The sequence below is a fragment of the Ambystoma mexicanum genome, chromosome 14 (genome assembly GCF_040938575.1).
Source record: "Ambystoma mexicanum isolate Mex_15411 chromosome 14, UKY_AmexF1_1, whole genome shotgun sequence".
Taxonomy (NCBI): domain Eukaryota; kingdom Metazoa; phylum Chordata; class Amphibia; order Caudata; family Ambystomatidae; genus Ambystoma; species Ambystoma mexicanum.
Genome location: NC_090940.1, coordinates 107,283,066 through 107,302,910, shown reverse-complemented (window position 1 = coordinate 107,302,910; position 19,845 = coordinate 107,283,066). Strand labels below are relative to the sequence as shown.

Below are 19,845 nucleotides of genomic sequence, written 5' to 3'. Positions count from 1 at the left end.
ACAGCCAGTGAGTTGGAGGAAGCTGATAGCAAACCGAACTGTGTTGAGCCCAAGGTCGCAAATAGCAAAACTTTGAATGCAAGAAGAAATAACTTGTGTGTGTGTTTTGAACTGTTAAAAAAGCCCAGACAAGGGCCAGCGGCAGAGTGGCCAGGGGCCAAAGGAGTGTTCATTCGAAGGACTCTCTCTGGCCCCTTTGGTTCTGTGTTGAAAATGCAAAGACCAGAAGGCCCCAGCAAAGAGTGGCGTGAAGCGTCAGTGGTCCTACAAGGGTCACGTCAAATCCCTTGTATAATCGAAAGTCTGACCCACTGCCAGGAAAAAAGCTAGGGAAAGGAAACCTCACTTTCCGACAAGGTTGTGAATTGTGGGGAAAGGCAAGTGTGAACCAGACAGAGGGATGTCGAAAGAAAGCTAGGAGAAAGAAACCCCTGCTTTCTGATGAAAATAAGCAGTACATGAACTGTTAGAAAGACATGAACTGTGTTAAAGAAAGGCCGCAGTGAACCCGACGGAGGGAGGCTCAAGTTGCAGGGAGGATCAGAGCCCGGTGGAGGGAGATCCTAGGGGCGAAGAGCAATCTCCCAAAATACAAGGCTACCAAAAGAAGAATCTTTGTTTGTCGTCGTGAATTAGCTGGCCTTCCAAGGCAAGAGGCTTTTGCAGGAAAGAATTTTTTTTTTTTTTAACTTTATTTTTTATTGACATTGTACATACAAGGTAGGGTGCAACGGCAATCCCCACCGACCATACAATAGGCTTACAGACAAGGATGTCAACGTTTTTATCTTTTAATCCCATTCCCTACCCCCCAACTTTGTAACATACCGAGTTTTGAGGTTTTTGCGGGTTATAGAAGCTGCGGAGAGAACTTTAAACATCGTTGTATGCATTGTTATACAATTTGACATCGTGGGATCAGCGTGATTCAGGGGAAAATGAGGGTCAATCTCCATTTCTAAGGCCGGTGCTGCGAAGAGCCCGGAGGATACATGATGAAGCATATTTTTACAGACGCATTGAGACACAGTCGTCATGGAGGAGACTGCAGTCCATTCTTGTGTGAAATCAGAGACTTTGTCATTTTTCACTGCTGTAAGCTTTTCATATGTAAAAATCACCCTTAGTTTACAAAGCCATTCCTCCTTGGTTGGTGCTAAGGCGCTTTTCCATTTTTGGGACAATGCTAGCCTCCCCGCCCTCAGCATGGCCCGATGACCCTCGGGAATGCACTCTGTTCCATTTCCGGCATGGGGGTACCCAGGAGGATTTCTAGAGGGAGTAGCGATGGACTGAACCCCTCTATATCCTTAATTCAGCTGAGAAGCTCCGACCAGTACACCTGAATAACCGGACATCCCCACCACATATGGAACCATGTGCCCCTTTGGTGACATAACCTAGGACAGTAGGGGGATACTTCTGCGAACATTCTGGACAGGGTGGCCGGGGGGCGATGCCAGGAATGGAGAATCTTGAAGCTGTGCTCCATGCCTGCGGTGTACAGAGTACCGGTAAATATAGTTTTGAAAATTGCCCTCCATGTGTGGTCATCCAACGTCATGCCCAGCCTTTCTTCCCAGATTCGTTTGAAAGGTTGCCTACCCTCGAAATTAGCCGTTATCAGAGTGCTATAAACCTTGGACAGAGAGACACTTTTAGCAATTACCTCTTCAAAGGGGGTGAGGGGGCGATTTAGGTTGTCAGCCCACCGGGGGTGAGTCAGAATTCCCTTCAAACGCAAATACTCAAAGATCGAGGGTGGTTTGTCCCCCAGTGCTTCGGTCAATTGTTCGTAGTCTATGAAGCCCTCCTCGCGGGAGAGTTGGGAGCCCCCCCTCCAAACCCATGTCTGACCATGCTTGAGTGTCACGGAAGCCCCTGGTGTCCAGGTTGATAGGGGGACCCCATAACGATGTTAAAGGGGACTGCCAGGATGACAGCATTTTGTTATCTTTATTCTGTTTCCAGACTGCCCATAAGACCGCTAGTGTGGGGTGCACTCTAAGATGGGAGGGGATGGTTTTAGGGGAGGCCCATAGTAGATCTCTAACTTTTTTCCGGTGGGTATGTATATCCTCAATGTATGTCCAATATGTCCTCATATCCTCTCTCATGTGCTCCAGCATCACCCGGAGCTGAGCTGCTTTATAGTATAGTCTAAAGTCAGGAAGGGCGAATCCACCGTGAGACTTCGGAAGGGTCAAGGTGGAGAATTTGACTCTTGCTCTCCTCCTGTCCCATATAAACTGGAGGACTCGGGCATGTAAAACCTCGAAGAAGGATTCAGGAATGACCACAGGGAGGGCTGCAAAAAGATACAATAAGCGAGGTAAGATGTTCATTTTAACCGTTACCATACGCCCAAACCAAGAGAGTGTAAGAGGCGCCCAGCGTTTGAGATCGCTGCTAATCTTGGCCAAAATCACCGGGAAGTTACACTGATCTAGTAGCAAAAGGTTCCTAGGAACGCAGATGCCTAGATACCTAGTGGACACTCGTTCTACTCTCACTCCCAATAATTCAGAGCGATCCCAATGTCTTGGTCCCCGGGACCCATAGGCATAATACTAGACTTGGAGGCGTTTATTCTAAGCCCCGAGAAGGCCCCATAGAATTTTATAAGATCGAATAATCTAGATAGTGAGACCTGGAGGTTGGTTAGATAACCCAAAATATCGTCGGCAAATAGGGAAAGTTTAAAGTCGCAATCGCCACAACGTATCCCTGTAATTTCCTGGTCCGCTCTGATCGCTATGGCCAGGGGCTCCATTGCCAGAGCGTATAGAAGGGGGGAAAGAGGACAGCCTTGCCGGGTTCCTCTAGATAAGGCCAGGGGTTCCGACGTGCCACCATTGACCAAGACTCTTGCCGTGGGGCTATTATATAGTGTCGAGACCCACCTACAAAAATTCTCCCCGAGGCCCATTTTCAGGAGAACTCTACCCATATAAGGCCACTCGACTCGGTCGAAGGCCTTTTCAGAGTCTAAAGCCAGCAAGTAACCCTCTACCCCCTGCCTCGAAGCCTCATGCATGAGGCCTAGGGTCTTCCGTATGTTATCGGAACCCTGGCGTCCCGGAATGAACCCTACCTGATCTCCATGTATTAGTGAGGGGAGGAGCTTCGCCAGTCTGTTCGCCAGAAGCTTGGCCAGGATCTTAACATCCACGTTAAGAAGGGAAATAGGGCGATATGAGTGACACTGGGAAGGGTCTTTCCCCTCTTTGGGAATTACTACTATCAATGCTGACATCGAGGGTGGGAGGGTGCTCTGATCAAGTGCGGAGTTAAACATTTTGGCCATAAACGGGGCTAGCGTCGACCCGTAGGTCTTATAAAACTTGACTGTGAACCCATCGTCGCCTGGGGCTGTTCCACTCTTCAGGGAAGATATGGTATCTATTATCCCCTCTGGGGATACTGGGGAGATCTAGTATATCTGCCTTTTCGGGTGAGAGGCCGGGAATCGGGAGGGAGTCCAGGAAGTTGTCGATCTCGGTTTTCTGCGTATTCCGAGCAGTACAGGCGCTCATAATACTGCCGAAAGTGTTCAGCAATTTTATTATCTCTTGCCGTTGACTCCCCTCCCGGTGGACGGATGGAGTTAACCCTCCTACTATTTCTCAGCTCGCGGAGCCTCCAAGCTAATATTTTATCTGCCTTTTCCCCTTTTTCCATGTACTTCTGTTTCAGGAAGGACAACTTTTTTTCTGTTTGTCCCACCTGGAGGTCTGCCAGGCTTGAGCGCAACCTTTGGAGTTCCTCCCACTTTCCGGGGAACATTTGTGTTTTTAGTTTCCCACCCGGTTGGATAGCCTCTATCTTTTCCCTCAATAATTTCTCCTCTTGGCCCATTTCCCTCTTTTTTCTTGAACCTGTCTCGATGAGAATGCCCCTAATGGTCGCCTTGAATGCCTCCCAGACACCCATAACCCCGACCTCCCCATTGTCATTGATAGAGAAGTATTCTGTAATAGCTGTAAGGAGGGATTGCCGTACCTCTTTGACGTGCAAAAGGAGGTCGTTACATCTCCATAGGGACCCAGGTGGCGAGGCCGGGGGCATACCCATTTTTATTCTAACCATGTCATGGTCAGTCCAGGGAACCACCTCCACCCCAGATTCTGTGACCTCGCCCCGGAGCGTGGCGTCGACCAAGATGTAATCAATACGGGAAAAATGTAGCATGAGGTTTCGAGAAAAATGTGAAGTCGGGGTCGCGATCTTGTTTTGTGTGGTGTGTGTCGCTCAAGCCCAGATCTTCGTTAACTGTTTGAAAAGCCTCAGCCAATTGTTTTTGGAAGCGTTGATTGGGACATGGGTTGGGCGAGCTCCTGTCTCTGTCGGGGCAAAGAACCATGTTAAAATCCCCTCCAACCAGTAAAGTACCCTCAGAAAATGCTACAATTTTCTCTCTCATCCCCATCCAGAAGACATCTTGCGCCTCATTTGGAGCATAAATACAGACCAGGGTGAACAGCCGACCCCTCGCCTCCCCTTTAACCATGATATATCGTCCTTCCGGGTCTGACCTCTGGGCTTTGAGAACGAAGTGTGCCCCGGGAGAAACCAATAGGGCAACTCCTCGTTTCTTGGCCTGGAAGGACGCTGCATACACTTGTTCAATATCTTTAGCTCTCAGCTTTGGTTCCCTGTCCCTAACCCAATGTGTTTCTTGTACAAATAAGAATTGGAGCCGGAGCCTTGAAAATTCCCTCACCAGCAACGACCTTTTAGTGGGAGAGTTGAGCCCCCCGCACATTTAACAAACCCACTGTCAAAAATTGAAGGGAATCATCCATCATAGCGATAGTAAAAGCTTATGTCTCCCTTCTCGGGACGGCTGATTCCAGTGCTCCCGCTATAGTCAAAGAACAAATCCACAGTTACAAAACAGACCAGAAAACTTGGCTTGACCCAACTAAAATCCTCTTGAACAAGTCCCAACTTTTCCCTTCCCCCTCCCCCCTGAACGCCTAGTAGACCAGCGGCTTCATCCTGTCGCTGTGCCAGGCCACCATTGTCTCCCTCCTCCGGGCTCTTGAGCTCTTCAATAACAACAACTTGAGCCCCCCCAGCCCCCTGACATGTTCAGATTGCAAATAATTACTGTGCTTCCCCCATTGGCATAAAAAACAAACTTGACCGTGAAGCTTCTTGGGGTTCCTCAAGTGTCAGGTTGACCAGGGGATGTCGGAGCCACTCTTCTGAACTTCCTGTGGCCCCGGACTTTACGTCTCTCCTGCGAAGCCTTAATTCTCCCGGGTCCAACCGGCTCTCTTCCGCGTTCTTACTCTTCCACTTCCATGTTTGGTTCTCCGAGAAGTTCGCCTGACACCCTACGAATGTCATCCTCCGTGACCAGGGCATATTTGTACCCTTCCAGTTCAAAGGAAAGTGAAAAAGGGTATCCCCATCTGTATCGGACCCCCTTGGTTTGGAGCATTTTCGTCAGCGGGGAGCAAAGTCGACGTCTTGCCAGGGTGAAGGCGGACAGATCCTGGTACACCGAGATCCGGACCCCCTCCCAGTCCACCCGGCCCTTCTTACGTGCCAGTTCCAGAATTTTGTTCTTCTCTGCGAAGTAGTGGAAACGTACGAGAATGGACCTGAGGCCCCTGTTGACCGCTCCCGCCCTGTGAGCTCTATCAATAGTGGGTTCATTCGTGTTCGCCCCCTCAAAGAGTGATCCCACCACCGCATTTACAGCTTTGATTATGTCCATTTGCGTTTCACCTTCCGGCTCCGGGAACCCCAAAAAGCGGAGATTACAGCGTCGTTCTCTATTCTCTAAATCATCAAGCTTTAGGGAGCATTTCTCTTCTCTCCTCTCGAGTTCTGATAGGCGCATGTCGAATTGCGTCTCGAAAACGTCATTCGAGGCTGTGTTGTTTTCAAGCGCTTGGACCCTGTCGTCTATATTATCCACTTTTTTATCCAGGGTATCCAACCGCAGCGTTATGTCTGCCCTGAAGCCTCTTATTTCCTCCAGGAGGGCAGCCATACCTTTGGTGACTGTGCTAGTATCAGACATGTCCAGGTGCGTCGGGGCCGTCATCTCAGGGCAGGTTGATGATCTTGGGGGCAGGCGCCGAAATTTCTGTAGGTCCTCTTTCCAGGTCATAGGCTCTCCCCGATCATCTCCACAAGGGCTCCCCCCGGACTCCACAGAGCAGGCGGGCTGAGCCGCTGGGCCCCACCACAACACTGGGGTGTGCGCACCGGGGGGATTTCTCTGTATACGGCCTTAACTTCACACTCTCTGTTGAGGGGGGGATACTCGAGGCAAATCGTGATGATTGACTTGGGGCGCTCTCATGCCACGTGGGACTCGCCGAGTTTTCGTCACACCCCACCTGTGAAAAGCAGTGTCCGGGGAAAGCCGGGCGCTGAAGGGACCAAGGGGCCGCTGCTTGATTCGATGTAAATTGCACGGGAAATTGTTCTGTTACACTTTCAGGTCTTATTTGTGAAAGTTACACCAGTTCTGTTGTTTTCAACTGCAAAGTACTGTGCCGAGGAAGATGGAGACTTGTGGATTACTATCCGTGGGCGGTTGAACGATTTAGCTCCTAAATGTTTTTGTTATTGTTGAACTGGAACTGCGAACTTCGTGCAGATGAGGCCCAGGAGTGTGCTGTGTTCAGAAGTCCTGCCTTGTCCCGTGCTTAAAACGTGGGGAAGGGAGACCCAGCCATACCATCCGGACTCTATCACTTTGTCAACACTTCTTTCTTTTCTGGTGAACGTTATCCCACACTTTTTGTAATTTAGTATTACGGATTGGCAATAGTTCTTTTTTAGTATAGGCCTTTTTTAATTTGACAAGACGCCACTAAGACTGCCTTATTTTAATTTGATGGTCGTAGCTTGCTCCCATCTTAGATTTAGGTTGAGATTAGGCGTTTATCTTGCCCATTATAAGATTCAATAAACACCCTTTCAACTGCGATCACTTGTGTCTGTCTTTACTGTTACCACCATGAGTTCCATACAATGGGCACAACATGTGACCCACATTTAACATCCTATTTCTAAAGTAAGCAACAACAATCATCAATACAATACTACTTGTTAATCTCATGTGCTCACTGTTTATTCGTGAACATATGTTTTTAAATTCATCACCATAAAGTTATACTCACTATCAATATGGCTACAAAACATGCCAGAGTGGTGTTCCAGTCTCCGCTGGCGGTGGCTGAGGCTTTCCCCACAAGAACACTGTAGAAGATGAAGTCTCCAAGACCAAGTTTTACTCCCCCTGGAAAAGAGAAAACAGGACTTAGAACTCCACGTGTGCACTACAACTGGCTGCTAGACTCTAGGACATTATACTCTTGATTGTCAAAGTTTATTCATTTGCATCAGATTAGCATAATTTAACAGATTGTTGTGACACTGTAGGCAAACACCCTGCAATCTGAACTACGGACATGTTGCTGCTACAGTTGTACTGCAGTTTATGAATACTGGAAGACTATCTCAATTCCCTAGTAAAAGCCCGGTTTACACCAGAGAAGAATAGATACATTCACCAGTAGGAGAATAAAATGTGTTTGGAATTGTACATCAGCATGTACAGTAAGTGACTTCTCTCTCATTTCGTCTCAATTCTCCCAATTTATGCCCCTCCAAAGGTCTCAACTTAATTCTCTCACCTCCTAAACCCACCTCTGTCATTTACTCTTTCTGCAAATGATTTTGCTCTCTACTTAGCTTCTAAAATGTCTACCATTCACAATACCCTCACTACTTACCTTTATATCTCCTGCTCACTTTTTTCCAGCACTGCTATCCATCTCTCCCCCTACTAGGTCTTCCTTTGTCCCCACAAATCCAGAGGAGATTCCTGTCCTACTCCTCAAGGCTAATCCTTAAGGAATGGTTCGCCCAAAATTGTTATTGGCCAAAAAGATGGGCAATAATAAAAAAAATATATTGACACTTTTTCCTTTTTTTTTTTAAGTCCCTATGTAAAATTTTGAGCAAATGAAGCTCAAAGGGAAGCACATGAGGGCATCCATTTTGTCAAATGGATGCCCGCCTGTGCTTGCTTTTGCGGCACTAATGAAGGAAAAGCCAGCCAGCTGTAGTAAACAAAAGCTACCACTGGTGGCTTTTCCTTCATTGGTGCAGGCACTCGGAGGACGGAGACCAGAGACTACAGGCAGAAAAGCTGCAGCTGCATCTCGGTAAGTGCCATTTTAAAAAAAATAAAAAATAAACACTCGCTATGTTTTTTTTTCTACGTTTTCCGGGCTGGAGGAGCCGCAGCTTTAAAAACATTGTATTTATGTTTGCGGTAGCTTCAGCTACCGCAAACATAAACACAACGTTGTTATGTTTAAAAACACTGCAGTTTTTCCTTCTAAGTTTCTCAGGCTCCTCCGAGCCGGAGGAGCCTGATAAACTTAGAAAGGAAGACCGCAGCGTTTTCAAAACACAACCGCGTTGTGTTTCTGCCTGCAGCTGCTTTCCCATTTGGGGCTCTCGGGCTCCCCACGGGAAAGCAGCTGCAGGCAGAAACAGTGCGGCATGGAAACACAACCGCGTTGTGTTTCTGCCTGCCTAGGCTTTCACTTTGGGTTCCCCGTGCTCCGGAGACCCAAAGTGATAGCCACGGCAGGCAGAAACACAACGCTGTTGTGTTTCAAAAACGCTGCAGTTTTTCTTTCTAAGTTTCTCAGGCTCCTGCGGCTCGGAGGAGCCTGAGAAACTTAGAAAGAAAAACCGCAATGTTTTTAAAGCAGCAGTTTTATTTCCAAGTTTTCCGGGCTCCTCCAGGACGGAAAACTTAGAAAAAAACTGCAGCTAGTGCTTATTTAAAAAAAAAAAAAAAAAATAGCACTTACCGAGATGCAGCTGCAGCTTTTCTGCCTGTAGCCTCCGGTCTCCGAGTCCTGGCACCAATGAAGGAAAAGCCACCCAGTGGTAGCTTTTGTTTACTACAGCTGGCTGGCTTTTCCTTCATTAGTGCTGGAAAAGCAAGCACAGGCACATTTCACAAGATGGATGCCCCCATGTGCTTCCTTTTGCAAAGTTTGAGCTTCATTTGCTCAAAACTTTAAAAAAAAAAGTGTGAATATTTTTTTTTTATTATTGCCCATCTTTTTGGCCAATAATTTTTGGGCGAACCATTCCTTTACTGTGCCTCCACTGTCCCTGCACATTGCTCACAATGTTGCTCCATATCTTGCTTCCCTCCTCAACTGCTCTCTTGATAATACCACTTTTCCCTCATCCTATGAGACAGCTACTTTCATCCCACTCATTAAGAAACCTGTTCTAGAACCGAACTGTCCTGCCAACTTTAGCCCCATCTCTCTTCCACCATACTATTCCAAAATCCGACCTCTGCATTCTACTGAGACAGGTCTCCTCAATGTCAGCAACGTCATCTCTCCCGCTCATCATGAAAACCTTTAATCTATCCTGATCGACCTCTCTGCTGCCTTCGATATTGTCAACCATTCTGACCTTCTCTACATTCCTTCTCCTTGCCATCAGAGATAGGGAACTTGCTTGGTTTGCTTCAAACCTTGCCTCCAGACACGTTCAGGTGTCCTGGAACAGCCTTACATTCACTCTCACCACCCCTTACTGATTGAGCTCCCTAAGGGGCTGCCCTTGGTCCACTTCTCTGCACTCTCGATACTTCAGGCTCTTTGCGCCCTGATGTCCTTTTATGCCTTCAACTCTTCACTGATGACACTCAGATCTTGTTCTCCTTTCAATCCTCAACCGAGGAGTTGCTGTCAAAAATGCCAAACTATCTTTGCTACCCAATATTGGATGGTGTCCCACTCGCTCACTAATACTGAAGTTCTCTACAGCCCAGCCAAACAGGCTAGCTCTTCCTCTCCCCCCTCTTCTCTTCTGACTACCTCTTGCTTCCTCTGCTTCTGCCTGTAACCTTGGTGTTATGTTCGACCTATCACACAACTTCTTACAATTCATCTCCACATCTGCCACTGTAGCCAGACTCAGCCTCCTTAATATCAGAAAAATCTGTCATCTTCTTCCTTTCAATACTGTTAAAGAGCTAATCTCCTTCTTCGTCCTTTCTAGATATGACTACTGTGCCCATCTCCTGTAGGGCCTTCCCAACTATGCATTTGCACTCAACTTCGCGGTCTGCACTGTTCAACCTTTCTCGCTTTACATCTACATCCTCTGCCCGTCACCAGATTGGCTGGCTATCTATGAAATAAAGAGCCAAGTATACACTTCTCAATCTTCAAAACTATCCATGGACTCACCCCACCCTACTTCTCTGCTCATCTCTCCCTACTCTCCTCCTCGCTCGTTACGATCATCCTCAGCTCACTTCCTTGCCACCAATTAAACCCTGTGTGCTCTCTAGTTTCCTCTCTCTCCCCTACTCTGGACTGCTCTTCCTCTCCATACTACTCCAACTCTACCACTACTTAAATCCAACCTAAGAGCTCTCCTTTCTTTAGCACTCGTTTCCTAGCACTCTACGCTACTGCATCACCCAGTTTTCGTCTCTCCCTAGCCTTCATGGCCAACCCTTCAGCTCCTTTCCGTCACACTTCGCATCCTTAATTCAGCACTTCCTCCACAATCCCGTTCCTATGCCATTCTGTCCTGTCCTCGTCCCTGGTTTACATTTAGACCTTGTCCATCAACATCTGGTCTTCACGTCACATTCTCTCACACCAATGTAAAGGACCAAGGTCCACTGCTCTGTTATCAATGGTAAATATGGTAAGCATTTTTGTGGCAAAAATGAATTGCTATCGCTGTGAGTTTTTAAAATAAAATAGGAGGGCAAATCCTTCCGTGAGCTGCTGTGAGCATTGCCCCATCACACATGCCCTACAGTGGAACAACAGGTAACGGTCCATATAGTCAATTTTCCTACTTGCTTCCACATAACTGCCCACCTTGTTCCCCCCCGATAAGCTCGTGAAAACTTGACTGGTGTGCGTTTGGTTTAGTCGCTCCTGATTAACTAGAGAGAAGACCTTTCAGAGAATTTGAACAAAACCGTTTTCTGTTTTTTCATATACAATTTCTTAAAAGATGCAATTCTCGCCCCAGCCCCACCATGGTTTTCCTATGGTCGCACCACCAGAGGAAACGGGTGCTTCTTCCCCAGACTCTCCGCGCTACCACATGCTGTGCGGTCTAGCATGGCTCTGCCCCTCCAAGAGGTCTCCTCTATAGAGGCTTGCCTTTGCATAGGTATCACTCTTCTCCATGAGTAGGAGTTTCCCTTCCCACAGTTCCCTCCTGGGTTTATGCATGCAAGCACAAGCAAAATATTCTAAACAGCTATCCTGTTTGTAGTATTCCTTCAAAAGGTACATTTAATTTCTTTTGACATTTATAGTGACATGCCATAACCACTGTCTTGCTGGAATAAATAACTAATTTTCTCTCCAAACAAAAGAGTGATGCGACTCCTAACTACTCTTTTAACCCAGATGGGGTCTATGAGATAATCACTGCATCGTCAGTGTAAAATAAAACAGTTTTCTTTTAGCAATCGTTGATGCATCTGCATATACATTTAAGAGTTTTACTGCTACGTCATTTATGTGTATCAGAAATAGCAGGCATCCAAAACACACCCCCTGTCGTACCCCACTTGTAATGGGGAACATATATTTATCATCTCACCCCCCCCCCCCCAACCAGAATGTAGAACTGCACTGCAGAGTTATGCTGAGAGTCTCCGAATAGGGTTTAAAATTTCTGTCGGTAGTTTCAATTTTGTGGTGAGTTGTCAAAAGCCATTTTAAAATCAATGAAAGCAATGTAAAGAGTTTCCCTTTTTAAAATAACATTTATCTAAAATAGTGAATAGCAGAAATGCCTGGTCCATAGTGCTCCTTGCTTCTCTAATCCTGCCTGGACTTTAATATAATGGAGCTATCCTCTACCCAATTCTACAGGTGTCTTAGGAGGATTCGGGCATAGACCCAAGACAAACTGTCTAAAAAAGATATTGTCTAGAATTACTTGGCTGTGGTCTGTTGCTTTTCTTAAAAATAGGGAGAAACTCGTCTTGTTTCCAGCTTTTTGGGACCAAGTTAAATTGATTTATTTTGTTCTACAAAATAGTTAAAAACGGGACCCAAATTGATTGTTTTGCCTTGACCAAATCAAAGGGAGCTTATCTACTTATGGTACATTACCCAAGTTATGTGCGAACAGGGCAGTGTAAACATCAGCCTCAGTAGATTATATATACACTGCGGGTTCGGAGGAGACAGTAAATACAACACAGTTAATGGATTCATAAAGTGCAGAAAAATGCTGTTACCAGGCTTCCATAGTTATGCAAGACTAGCTTGGGAGCATTTGCCCTGGTCCGTACTCATGAATTTGGCAATTATTCTCCAGAAGTTACTCCGATTGTTACTATGCTTAGCACACCTCAGGGAGTCCAATATATTTGCTTAATCCTCCAACCTCTGACAGATGATGTCCCTCAGGGCCTAGTACCACAGATGCATTGACTCCTCGCACAGGAGGAGTAAAACACCATCCAGTTTGTTGAGGTAGTGCAAGGCTGCTATATTGTCAGTGAAGGTTAGGACACTGAGGGCACACCTGATCACTCAGAGCTCCAAAAGATGTATGCAGCCCTTCATCTCCGCTTGGGCTTGAAGCCTGCTCATTATGTGTTCTTGTAGGTGAGCGCCCCAGACTTTGACGGAGGTGCTTGTGGCTATCGTTGCCTGTGGCCCTAGTTGCCGAAAAGGATCCCCATTGAAGATGTTGTCTCGTTGGGCCCACCACAGACTGTCCAGTTATACCCTTATCAGGACCTTAAGCACGTTAGCCATGCTGACTGAGAACTATGACCAATAGCAATGAAACAGCCACTGGAGCAACTTCATGCCCAACCCTGCCTCTGGCACAAAGAGGATACAGGTAGGAATGAGGCTCAGCAGACAAATGAAGGCTGTGGCTGGAAAGACCGATTCTGGAAGAGGATGACAATTTTCTAGATGTTTGAAACCCTGTTTTTCAGAGGGCAAGCTCTCACCCGCACAGCCGTCGAGAATCGTAACAATGAATTGGAGATGTTGGGCGGGTATCAGGTGGGACTTCTTTAAATAAAGGGAGACGCCCAGGCTGTGCAGTAGGTGGCAGGCACAGCCTAGATGTTCTGATAGCAGCCCTACGGAACTGGCTTCAATGGGCCAGTCTTCTAGGTAGGTAAAACATGGATTCTATTCTCTACTAACATGAGGGGCCACCACTGCCAGCAGCTTGGTGTAAACTCGTGGTGCCAAATTCAGCAAAAGGAAAGGACCCTGAATGGGTACTGATGTTCTCCATCACAAACCACAAATACTTTCTATGCAGAGGAATAGCGGTAGGGGCAGAAATTCAAGTTGCAAGCTACTAGCCAGACAGAAAGAAATCACTTGCCACCTCAATTATATAGATACACACAGCACACCATTTCATACCAGCCAAGAGTCCAATATAATTAGTCAAATGGTAGTGGCGAGTGCACATTCTGCACCATGTTAATGGGCACATGAAAGCAGGACTGCTAAAGGTCAAGGGAGCAGACCAGCACTTAGAGCCATTGCCTTTCTCTTGGGCAGAGGCCAATCAGAATGACATCTGGCTGCTTACTTGCTTTGAGCCGCTGCCAGCCAGAGAATGCGCAATTGGCACTTTGGCTGCTGACAGTGATCACCACCGGTGTGGCCTTTGAGAAGATCGCAAGCATTTATTTTTTCAAATCCTCGCACAGTTCTGAAGTAGAAAATCTAGAGGAGAGAGTTGCCTGTTTAGGAGTAGAGTCTGAAGAATCTTCTGTTGTTTCCTCCGACGATAAAGAGGAGAGATCACTCACTCCTGGAATTAGCTCTTTTCCTTGGTTTTCTCTCCTAAACCCATCTGAGCTTAGCAACACAAGAGCATAATTTGCCAGTTCCTCAGCTTCTGGAGTGGCTCACTCCATTACCACTTCCCAGGAACATTTAGTGCAGGTACCACCTGGGGCCTTTGAGAAGGGATGAGAAACACCCTTATGGAAGGCAGTGAAGAACTCTTACCACCTGCTCCTGGAGGCCTTTAGGGTGCATGGCTAGACAGGAGCCATAGCCTTCTGTGTTGTGCTCAGCCCCCAAGCACCAGATACACATCGAACAGGGGACTTACACCAACATGTTGGCCCCTGCAATTTTTGCACGGCTTAAAGCCTGAGGCCTTCCTGGATCCAAGCAAGAATTGAGAAAAGTTCTGAAATAACAGCATTCTGAAATGAAAAAAATAATTGAGGTAAGGGGGGCCCAGTATATAACATTACATACCCGTAATCGTCTTTTTGATGTTTGTATCTGCTTAGAATCACATGCTTTGCATTAGCCGACATCTAGTGGTTGGTGCAGAGTATTACATAACTTGTTTTCGAAATTGAAAAGGGACATCGACAGGGCGCTATTTGTACTGTGACGTGTACTGTACCCATGGTCCTTCACGTGTCTAGGTCCTCCAATTCTTCTTTCCGCCATTGTGATGGTCGCATTTCGCAGAGTTACAACATGGGTTCCCTTCCAGTGCCTTGGAGTAGAGGGTCCGGCAACACTCAGCGAAGAGCAGCAATACACCCCCAGCAAGCTGAACATTTTTCTTAAGAGCACCTTTTCCATTAGAAAAATACAGTGCTCATTTTCAGTGGTAAAGCAGCACATGTGAGTCAAGGGACCTGGCTTTTGCTGTCAGATTTAGGGAAAAGAGCACTGTAATTTTTTCGATGTCCATAAGAGCCTGGAGCAAAGGTTCTATCATTGTCATTAAGTCAGTCATCTCTCTGGATGCTTCATGATCAAATTGCACAAGCTGTCAAAGTTACAGAGCATCGTGTCACATTTATGTCCAAACCAGAGGGGCTGAGGGTGATCCTAACCTGCAATCACACCCACACAGGGGATATTTTGTGAGCGAATGGTCAGAGTTCAAATCATGACATGACTTTACATGGTCACTATTGGCAATTCCCCCCCCTGCCCCCCCACATCGCCCACCCAATCAACAGCAGAAAGTACAGTTGCCGAGCTACTGGATTTCTCAGCAACTACAGACTTCAATAAGAAAAAAACAGGAAGGAAAAGGCGTCTTCTGTACCAAAATGGCTACAAATCAAGCAGCTGCAATATTAAAGTACACTGCCGCCAATGAGAACCAATACAACTGACTGAGTCGGCACAGTCTTCGGGACATCTTGATGGCAGTGCCCAATTTTCAGGGCCATAAGCATAGTTCAAAGGGCCGCAAACATGTAATATCTACATCACTAGAGCAATCTGGATGGAACCCAATGGAAAAGATCACAGTATCACAGAACACACAAGGGGGGCTCCAGAAGTGGGCAAAAAGTGGCCTTTCAACCATATACTGTCCAATCACAGACAGCTCTTCTTTCTGCCAACTGTGGTGCACAGAGGGCTGGCGAGGCCTCAGCTCAGCTATGCTGCTTAACACACAGCCACTGTCCTATTTAGTAACAGCAAGCATGAAGGTCTTGCTTCATCGTGTAGCAATATAGGCAAAAATGATGGTGGTATACCCAATGATTTGCATAGAACCACTGAAATGTATGTGGAAGGGGATGGTTTGGGCCATGCTGATCCATTGAAAAGCTGGTGGTTTAGATAGTTGTAAAATGAAACGGCCCACCTGGGTAGCTATCCTGCCCATTGTCTGCATAGAATATCTCTGTTGCAGCATTCTGTTAGTTGGTCCATATTGTGTACTTTACCCATCACTTGGTTGGCATCTATGCATCAAAATCTCCAAGCAACGTTAAATTCAAAAGACGTCATGATGTCCCATGATGCAATAAATAGGCAGGGATCCAAAAGATCTGACAATACTCAAATACTAAAATTATTCAGGTCGTCTCAAAACATTGGCTGCTGACTGGAAGTACAGTGTTTTTCAAAATGACCAAAGCTATGCAGTGGTGTGGGAAAACAATAGCTATGGTTGCTTGTTTTACACAATCTTCTAATTTCCAGCACAAAAATAACAACAAGAAAATACTACAGAACCTCAAATATCTGTCTCTTCCGGATTCCTGCAGTTCTTCTTGGGGACAGAATTTACGGGTCACTGCTGGGTGTAATCTGCCGCAGACCGAAAAAGACACCCCAAAGTAACCCATTGGGGAGTACTCAGGATCACATCACACCCCCTTGCCCGGTCCACAGCAAGGACGAAGACATATTGTTCGGATATGTAAAGGTTTTCATCTATAATGAAGGAGAGGTTTTAGTAAACCCTATTTCATCACATACTTTCCCCTCTGTTCAATATATACCCACTAGGGTACTTACTCCAGGATAGGTGCTGCAATCACGTTTCAATTAAATAAAGGAAAACATGTCTTGTTCTTTAAGAGAGCATGATTTTACACAAACAAAAGGGAGTATGGTGGGCGCTCTCTGTGAGTTGTAATCTCCTGTACCCGATTAGGAAATAGTACTTTGTGTGGATTGGGCAATGGAGGGCATGGACTGGATACAACAGTGCAATGGGGGGCATGGACTGGATACATGTAGTGTAATGAATCGGGAGTAAGACTCAGGCGCAGAGGCATTAAGATTGATGGCTATAGACATTTGTTAAAATAAAAGAAGGGTTGGAGAAAGAGCTATCTCGCCTTATCACTATGAGGGGTTTCCCTGGCTCAACAAAACTAAAGGATGTCAGTGTCAGAAGGAACAAGTTACTTACCTGTAACTGTTGTTCTCCAGCATGGGTCTGGCATGGATTCACATGCTCATGAATATTCCCCGTCGTCAGGCTGGGAATCCTCGGTAAAGAAAAAATCAGTATCAGTTTTGTTTCTGATCTGTCTTTCGTAGTAGTAACCAATCACTGATCTCTGCGTCATACTGACCACAGCCAATGACTGCCCTCTACCTAAGCCCCGCCTCTGGCAGGGATCTTCAGATTTGGTAGCACGTGAAGTGGCAGTATGACCAAGTGAAGAGCCGCAGAGGGGTAGGCGGGAGGGTTTGCATGTGAATCCATGCCAGACCCATGCTGGAGAACAACAGTTACAGGTAAGGAACAAGTTACTTACCTGTAACTGTTCTTCTCCAGCATGGGTCTGGCATGGATTCACATGCTCATGAATATAAGAATAAATAGCAGTACACACATGCACAACCACGGGGGGTGGCAAAAGGCTCAACATTAAGCAATACAAAAAACTCAACATTAAGCATCTCTTACCTCCTCACCAGGCTCACCTTAAGCCAACAGGTTGCGCAGCACTGCTTGGCCGACCCTGGACTCCTCCCTGGAATCCCGATCGACGCAGTAGAATCTCGTGAAGGTGTGCGTCGACCTCCACGTAGCAGCCCTGCAGATGTCCAGCAGGAGCATACCAGATAAGAATGCCGTAGTAGCAGCGATCGCTCTGGTCGAATGGGCTCTCGGACGGCCTGGCAGCGGTCGGTTAGCCAACCGGTGACAGTGCATGATGCAGCCGGAGAGCCATCTGGAAATAGAAGACTTCGAGAGAGCCTTCCCTTGATTCACAGGTCCAAAGTTCACGAACAGCTGTGATGTCCTCCGGAAACTCTTCGTGCGGTCCACGTAGAACTTCAGCGCTCTAGCCACATCCAGAGAGTGCAAAGTCCTCTCGGCCGGCGACGAAGGAGACGGGAAGAAAACAGGTAACACCAAGGGCTCGTTAAGATGGCAGTCCGACGGCACCTTGGGCATAAAGGAGGGGTGCGTCCTAAGCACCACCCTCGAGGCATGGAAAGTCAAGTACGGTGCTTTGCAGGATAGGGCCTGGATCTCTCCCACTCGTCGTGCGGAGGTAATGGCCACCAGGAACGCAGTCTTCCACGACACAAACTTCATCGGTGCAGAGTGCATCGGCTCAAATGGGGCCCCATGAGCCTGGTCAGCACCACGTTAAGTTCCCACGCCGCGGCCTTCACCGGCAGGAACGACCGGAACAGTCCTTTCATAAACTCTTACCAGTCGATGGGACCACAGGGACGTCCGTCCTGTGGTTCTGGTATATCTGGAGATCGCCGCCAGATGAATCTTAATGGAGGCATGGGCCAGCCCAGCCTTTGCCAGCGATAGCAGGTACGGCAGCACTTGAGGGGCCGTAATCCGTAGGGGGTTAATCTTCTGTGCTCGGCACCAGATAGAGAACCTCTTCCACTTATGACCGTAGCATTTGAGAGTCGAGGACGCCCTGGCCTTTGCAAGAACCTCTCTGCAATCGGCCGGTATATCGTAGCCTCCAAACTCTAGCGCTGCAGGAGCCATGCCTGCAGGTTCAGCGACGGGACGTTGACAAGTCCAGAAGGTCCGGGAACCAGATCTGCCTCGGCCACGCCGGTGCGACGAGGATGATCCTGCACTGGGACTTCTTGAGCTGGCTGATGAGCCGAAGCAGCAACGGCAACGGAGGGAACACATACAGGTATAGGCCGTCCCAGGGGAACGAGAACGCATTGCCCATGCTTCTCGGCTGGGGAAACCTGCTGGCGAACCTCTTGCACTTCGAGTTCGTCGCTGTTGCGAACAGGTCGATTTGGGGTTTGCCCCATCGTCGGAAGAGTTGATCCACCTGATCCTGGCGCAGTTCCCACTCGTGACACGCGCGCAGCTCCCTGCTGAGCGAGTCGGCGATGGTGTTGCTTTCTCCTACCAGGTGGAAGGGAACCAGGAACATCCCCTGGGCGACCGCCCAGTGCCACAGATCCTGTGCCTCCTTGGATAGGGCTGGGGATCTGGTGCCTCCCTGCTTCCGTATGTAAAACATCGTCGTGGTGTTGTCCGTGAAGATCCGCACCACCTTGCCCTTGAGCGACGGGAGGAACGATTTGAGAGCCCAGGACACGGCTCGGAGTTCCAGGACGTTGATGTGCAGGGGCCTCTCCTCTGGGAGCCAGAGGCCTCTTGCGTGGAGATCTCCGGTGTGGGCGCCCCAACCTTCCAGGGAGGCGTCAGTCGTCACCGTCTCTTGGTACGCCGGCGTCTGAAAGTCCTTGCCCGCCGTGAGGTGCGCACGAACGCCCCACCACTGAATCGCCCGCCGGAACACCTCGTTGAGGGGGACCCTGTCTTCGAAGGTGCCTGTCGCCTGCATCCAACGGGCGTCGAGAAATTCTTGAAGAGGGCGCATCCGTAGTCTGCAGAGGCGCACCAGGTAGATGCAAGAGGACATCATCCCCAGGAGGGACTTGATGGACCTCACCCTGGCCACGTCCGTGGAAAGCAGGTGCTGGACTTTGCCTAGAATGGTGTTCGTCCGTTCTTCCGACGGGGCCGCCAGGCGCCTCACTGTATCGAGCTTCGCTCCCAGAAACCGGGCCACCTGCGACGGTACCAGGTGGGACTTTGGGTAGTTTATGGCGAATCCCAGGTCTGTGAGTAGCTGGACGGTCCTCGCAGTGTGTTCGACGGCGAGTTCCCTCGTCCTTGAGAGGATGAGCCAGTCGTCCAGGTAGGGGTAGACGTGAATCCCCTGCAGGCGCAGCCGTGCCGCCCTGGTGCTAGGCACTTGTTAAAGACCCTGGGGGCCAACTTCAATCCGAACGGCAGTGCTCTGAATTGGTAGTGGCGTCCCTGGACAACGAACCTGAGGAACTTTCGGTGACTTTTTAGGATGGGAACGTGGAAGTATGCATCCTCCAGGTCCGACGACAATAGAAAGTCGCCTTCCTCCAGCTGTCCCAGTACGTGCTGGAGGGTGACCATCCTGAACTTCTGTGATCTGATGTATTTGTTCAGACGACGAAGGTCCAGGATGGGGCGCCAGCCGCCCGTCTTCTTCCTGACGAGGAAGTACCTTGAGTATACCCCAGA

The 19,845-nt window shown here is 48.1% G+C and overlaps 1 protein-coding gene across 4 annotated transcripts in view; it reads right to left on the bottom strand.

The window, feature by feature from the left end:
* PSEN1 (presenilin 1) overlaps positions 1-19,845 on the bottom strand; it is an 855,645-nt gene that overhangs the window by 76,647 nt on the left and 759,153 nt on the right. For all 4 annotated transcript variants that reach the window (XM_069638637.1, XM_069638636.1, XM_069638638.1 and 1 more), the window contains exon 11: positions 7,149-7,267. In XM_069638637.1, coding sequence (XP_069494738.1) covers positions 7,149-7,267 — 119 coding nt within the window. The remainder of the gene's footprint in view (positions 1-7,148; positions 7,268-19,845) is intronic.